Source organism: Chenopodium album, chromosome 20 (assembly GCF_948465745.1).
Source record: "Chenopodium album chromosome 20, dcCheAlbu1.1, whole genome shotgun sequence".
Classification (NCBI taxonomy): Eukaryota; Viridiplantae; Streptophyta; class Magnoliopsida; order Caryophyllales; family Amaranthaceae; genus Chenopodium; species Chenopodium album.
The window spans coordinates 36,573,697-36,580,571 of record NC_137853.1 but is presented as its reverse complement, the minus strand read 5'-3'; the positions used below and the strand labels follow the sequence as shown (position 1 = coordinate 36,580,571).

The 6,875-nt window shown below is 36.0% G+C and overlaps 1 protein-coding gene across 1 annotated transcript; it reads left to right on the top strand.

Moving 5' to 3' along the window:
• Window positions 1–233: 233 nt before the first annotated feature.
• Window positions 234–4,081, top strand: LOC145597138 (alpha-L-arabinofuranosidase 1-like). The gene is made up of 5 exons (XM_081653303.1): window positions 234–277; window positions 367–544; window positions 682–821; window positions 1,238–1,295; window positions 3,950–4,081. The coding sequence occupies exons 1-5, from the start codon at window positions 234–236 to the stop codon at window positions 4,079–4,081; spliced, it is 552 nt and encodes a 183-aa protein (XP_081509429.1).
• The last annotated feature ends 2,794 nt before the right edge of the window (window positions 4,082–6,875 follow it).

Sequence of the window (6,875 nt, the reverse complement as noted above, 5' to 3'; positions counted from 1 at the left end):
AAAAACATTTATATATTCTTTCATAATGACTGAAAACTAAATTTATATTTTATATTATATATTGCACATATATACGCATACACATAAAAATATGTGTGTTTTACGTTGCTAAATTTATTCGAATTTTGATATATTTCTAATATTAAGTAATTCAATTTAATTAGTAATTTATTTATTAAATTAAGTGATATTACTTAAATACATTAAGATCATGTTGTAGTGATATTGTTGGAATGGTTAGCTACGCTCCACTTTTTGCGAATCAGAATAGCACACAGTAAGTACTTAGTGATTGATTATGATTCATACCTCAATGTATTTGCATTATAAAAGTCATAAGATTATGTTTTTTTTTCTTATTCACAGATGGAACCCAAATGCGATTTTCTTCAACACGTACCAAGTATTTGGAATCGCCAGCTATTGGGTTCAATCTTTCTTCAATCTGCATTTCCACAATCACTCCAGGGCTGATGAGAGCATATCTGCTACGGCAATTAGCTGGACAAATCGGCAAGAAAAAAGGAACTATATAACTGTCAAGGTTGGTTATAAAAAATCTTATGTCAACCTTCTAATTTAACTATTATCAATTCATAATTTGCCCATTAAAAAAAAAAAATCCATAATGTGCCTTTGTAAAATCATTTACTAATTCGGATATTTTATTCATGTCCGTAGGTTGTGAACTACAGCAACAAAATGAAAAATCTTGAGATTTCATTTGAAGGGGTTGATTCTAAAGCAATTAAACCATGGAAAAAGACCATGCTAACCGCTGAAAAGTTACAAGAGGATAACAATTCGATAATCCCACCAAGGTAATTTCATTAACTTTATCATCTCCTCATCATTTATGATTTGATAGTACGTGATTTGGTTGCTTATTTGTGACGTGATTAGGTGGTACCAATATCGACTCAACTTGAAATTAAAGTGGGAACATACATGGTTTTTGAGGTCGAGTCATACGCCTTCGTTGCATTTGATCTAATAAATAATGCCCAGCCTTCCCAATTGTAATCTTTTTTGGATAAAATGTCGTTTAAGCATTATATATACTTCTATGTAATGTGACTTAAATCGAAAAGTGGATGGGTATAATTTTGTAAAGTAGTGAAAGAAACCTTGTACAATTCCAAATGTGATGGTTTTTGATAAATTATGTTCCAATTAAGCATCAAATTGTCTTTGAGCCCTTAAATTATTGTGATATTTAATCTGTTTCTTACCAAAGGAAATATAAATTTACAAAATCCAACGTTTATGGGCGTCAAGCATGCCCTTACGTTCAAGTAAGTCAATGATATACCGTTGTTGACTAAGAAAGAGACCATGAGAAGAAGGCATAAATTCAACCCTTAGAAAGTACTTCCTCCGTTCTTTTTTACTTGACCCGCTTTGACTTTTACGCTATTCATCACCCCTCCTTTGACCGTCTTTTGTGAATAATATATAAGGAAAATCATATTCATGTAAGATCTTTTTGAATTCGTCTCAATATGTACTATCATAATATGTAAATTTTATAATTTAAACTTATGAAGAACTAAAGTTATTGTTCGTTAAAGTTTTGTATTGACAAGCGTGATAAAAGAAACAGGTCCAGTAAAAAAAGAATAGAGGAAGTAAGAGAGATCACCTAAGTCCTCCAAAGAAAACATGTTGGCAAAGTAAGATGCTTAATTAATACTTCAAGATTTGTCGAGTTCAGGGCGGTCAGCCGGTCACAATGATATCATCCACATAAACAGTGAGATACATCAGGAGAAGTTAACCTGTTGGCAAAGTCTTTCTCCTAAGAGGGCCTTTCAAAGCTAGATTCACTATTTGTTTGAGTAGTGGTGGTAATTAAGTAGGCTGGGCAGTTGCAATTAGTCTAAGGTGCTCCCTTGTGCACCTTAGATAGGTGCAACAAAGTAAAAAAAAAATCAACACTGCACTCTACAAAATGAACATTTAGTAAAAAAAATATGAACATGAAAAAAATGAACATTTAATAATAAAAAATGAACATTTAATACTTATAATGCATATGTTTCATAATCATATTATTTTTTATTTCTTTAAATTTTTATGATCATAATTAAATGCATTATATTCATAATAATATTTTATATGTTCATATATAATTTCAAATATTCATAATGCAAATATGTAGTGTTGTTCATGAAATATTAATTAAATCTTTTTATGCATATGTTGTCTTTCTTAAATGTTTATGTTCATATTTTTTTACGTATATGTTCACCTTTTGAATGCTTACGTTCATATTTTGAAGGAAAATTTGTCAAAAATAAGCCAACTTTTAGTCAGTCTTCTCAAAATAAGTCAAGCTTTTAATTAACTCAAAATAAGTCGACTTTTGTCACGCTTCAACTTTAGATGAGTATTTTTACCGGTTACCTGCTACCAAAAAATTAATAGATATTTTTTTTTTTCTTTTATCCATTCCCACCTTCCTTTTAAAAAAAATAAAAAGGAAAAAACCCAGTAACCCACCCACCAAGGCACCAACCCAGACCCACGCCACCACCTCAAAATTTCCCTCGACCACCGCCGCTCAAAGCTCCCTCACTTGCAACTCCGGTCACCGCTTATTAACAACACCAGCAAAGTTGCCGCTCAATGATTCCCTCACAAAAGCCCAATTTCAATTAAATTCCATGATTGCTAAATACAACCTTCATCTACTCAGCACACCCCCCTAAAAACCCAAATTTACCCTCACACTCAAACTCTCTCTTAAACTCCTTGTCATTTCTTTCGTTCCTCTCTTTCAACCTAAAAAACCCAAAAATTTCCAATCAAAAAAGTCATTCAATACTAAAATCAATGTAAGAACTTGTGCTGTCATTCTTCAATCGAAATTTGTCGCTTGATCTTCCCTACAAATTGTTCATTGTTGTTGTAAAGATAATCTACACAATCTCTCATATTTTTGTTGCTCCATTTTACAAATTAATTTAGGGTGTAATCTCGTTGTTTTTTTTTTTCTCGCTTGAGTATGATGAATTTTGGGGGTTTTGTATACTCTTTATTCTATTTGCGGGGTGTTTAATCTTTGTTGGGATCGAATTTTCATTCAATTGAAAAAATCAAATTGGAATTGGGTAGTATTAGATAAGTTGACAAATGTAATTTCAACTATTTTGTGTTACTGGTATGAAATTGATTTGACTACTTTGTATGGATTGGGAAAAATAGAGGAATGTATTCCATATAACCGGGATATAATAGTTGTAGTTTTTTTGTATAATTGGAATATAATAGTTCTAGTTGTTTTGTTTAACTGGGTAGTAATAGACATCATTATTTCTTTCATTTGAATCTGAATTACTTGTGTGCATTCTAATTTGTGAGCTGTATATCCACTGTTGATTTATTCCTCATACTCCTTGTTGCTTAATACATTTAGCAAAGAATCATGACTAGATGTTAAATTCTTAATTCTTCTAAAGAAAGGAGCAGGGTATAAGATGAGTAAGATGAATGATAGCTTGTTTCTTAATAGTCTGCTCCTTTATTGTTTGTAAGCTGTGATCTAATTTGTCTCAACTAGTATCTATTTTCATTGTCTGATTCAAGCCTGCTAAAAATATGTTTAATTCTATGATCTAAATTGTCTTTCATGCTTCTTGTTCCATTTGCGAGCAAAATCATGCAGCACTTGTATCATAAAATTTATGTTAATCGGTTGCTACACTTGGGAGGGGAAGAGAAAAGATAATTTTGGTACTCGTGTGATAGAAAATTTTAAATTTATTAATATGTTTTGCCAAGTTGAAAGACGAGGAGAAAAGATAATTTTTATAATTCTATTAGGGTTGAAAAAATAAGGGAAAAAGGGTTGCGTCAAGTAGTCATGTGGTGATGATTTCAGAACATTTTTCTCACTCCTCAATGTCATACGCACTTGCTTGCATTACATTAATCCCTCTTGTTCCAGAAGGATCTGGAAGGAGCTGATATCAATGGATCCCAAATTGGGTTTTTGCGATTAGATAATCTGACTCTGAGCCGTCGATTGAAGATAAAAATGGTGAAGATGAAGGGAAGGAGGAAGAAGAAGGGACGATGAGATAGAAAGTGGAGGTTAAAGTGTCATGGAGTTTGGCAAGGGTGGTGAAGCGACAGCATGGGACGTTGAGACTTGAGAGGTGGGGGGTCTGGCCGTCTGGGGAAGGAGGTGGACAGAAAAAGGATTTTTATAAAACTTTTTTTCCTTTTTTTTTGTTTAAATTGAAAAAAATAATAATTTATCATTAATAAAAATAATAATAATAATTTTAAAATAAAAAATAGAAAAAGGACCAAACACATTATGACACATGGCATTATTTACCTGAATAGCAGGTTACCTCCTAACTCAACAGGTTATGACTTATTTTTAGAAGAAAACCCATAAAAGTCGACTTATTTTGAGTTAATCGAAAGCTTGACTTATTTTGAGAAGACCGGATAAAGGTTGACTTATTGTTGACAAATTTTCCTATTTTGAAATGTTATGTTCACTTTCTGAATGCATAAGTTCATATTTTTTATGCCTATGTTCACTTTCTGAAAAGCTAATGTTCACATTTAAGGGAACCTATGCATATGTTCATATTTTTCATGATTATGTTCATTGATAAAAAAAAATAATAAAATAAATAAATAAAATAAATAAATAAATAAATTCAGAAAATCTGATAAAACCAAAATTCGTTATTATTAAGAAAATCATATATACTACCTCCGTTAACATTTAGTTGCAACTTTGGAATATTTTATGTCTCTCAAAAAATACCCCAAAGTTGCAACTAAATGTTAACGAAGGTAGTATAATCTAATCAATCGAAGTTAATCACAAAGTCACCAGTCACCACATAAGAAATCGAAAATCACACATTTTTATGCCTATGTTCACTTTCTGAAAAGTTAATGTTCATATTTTTTATACCTATGTTCACTTTCTGAGAATTTAATGTTCATATTGTGCTGTTGTTACACCTATTTCTAGGTGCATGAGTGTGCACCTAAGAGTATACGGGAATTGTCAAGTAATGAAATATTTTAGAGCCCATGATTCATATACAACTAGTCTTCTAAGCACGCAATGCGTGCATGTAATCATAAAAAAACGTAGTAATTGTATAAGGAAGGACTGCCTTTAGGGAGTGAGGCATCTTCTTTCGCCTCTCCAACTATGTCCAATGGCTCCATTATAGATGACCATGGTTACGTTAATATGGTATATGGACCTCATATGTATAATTTATGTATCATAAGCATTGTTTAGGGTAAAAATACCCCAGGTACGTGGCCCAATCTCATAGTGACACGTGGCCCAATAAACAGGTGACACGTGGCCCTATGAGAATGTGACACGTGTCCACTGGTCATAGTGACACATGTCAGCCATCTCTAAATGCCCCAATGCTAAAATCAGAAAGAGAAAAGGGCCCTGATGACCTCAGGCCCAAATCCCGAGAAAACCTTGAAAGCCGTAAAACGGCGCCCCTTACGACACGTGGCGACTTCTGATTGCGCAGCCAATCATGTCACGAAATTCTAGGGTATAAACCCTAGAGGGGTACATGTTCTCACCCCTATAAATACCCCAATCATTTATGATGGGAGGGGGATTTTGTGACATAACATAAATACAGAGCATCAAAAAGCTCCAACTTCTCTCTACTTTCTCTCTCTAGCCTTTTCCGTTTCCGTTCACTAACTTGAGCGTCGGAGGCGAATATTCCGTACACCGGAATATTCGTTATTTTGCAGGTGTCCGAGTCTCATTGCCAGCAGAGCGTGACCAGTATCCGAGGGAATCACAAAAAACCCCGAAACATCTGGCGCCGTCTGTGGGGATACTCGTCCGTTATGGCAATAGACGGTCAGGCACCTAATTCTGGACCTCGTCCAGGCGAAGATGGATATGTAGAGGACATACATACTACCATACACTCAAGCAATCCTTTGACCGCCTCATTTGAAGAGGCCGAACAACCTTCCCCGGCTGCTTTAATGGCCGAGCTGACTAAGCTCCGCAAGGAGTTAGCGGCTGTCCAGCAAAAAGGGGGAGGAAGTATCTCTAAGAAAGCAAACAACAAGACCAATGCAACCGATGCTGGTAATACCCCATTCCGTCGTCCGCACGGAAGATCTCCCCGAGTCCCTCGGACCAATTTCTCTGACCTGCTGGCGAAAACACAGTCGGCTGGGGGGAAGGGCAGACAGCCAAAAAGAGTAGAGGCTGAACCGTCCCAGCGTTTTAAGGATGCAAGGGATTACATTCGGCACAAACAAAGGGAGAGGGCCGCATACTCTGACACGGCCTCTACCCCAACCATGCCGGAGGGAGTCTCCAACCAATCTTTCTCCCAATACACCAACACGGCTGCTTCTAGCAAGAGTCATACTATTACTCCCCGACCAGTTCAGCCGTTGCCATATCAGCCCCCTCAGGTACTCAATGGGTGGATGCAACCAACTCCCCAAGTTTTTGGGCAAAATGGGCCGTATGGTCAGATGTTCGGCCAGACTCCCTACCTGGCTGGAACGTCCGCTCAGCCTCAGCCCATTGACTGGCAGATGCGTTTGTTGAATTTGGGAGATAAGCCGCCTCCGTTTTCGCAAGACATATTAGCATCTCCTCAACCAGCAAAAGTCAAGAGTGTACTAGTGGGTGCCTATGATGGTACGGGCAACCCAGAAGAGCATGTTACCTCGTACAGGAATCTGATGTACTTGCAAAGTGTAGATGATGCTACATGGTGTAGATGCTTTCCGGCCACTCTCAAAGGGGTAGCTCAGGATTGGTTTAACAGCCTCCCAGCCGGGTGCATCAATTGCTTTACCACCCTCAGTTTGTTGTTTGTGGGAAACTT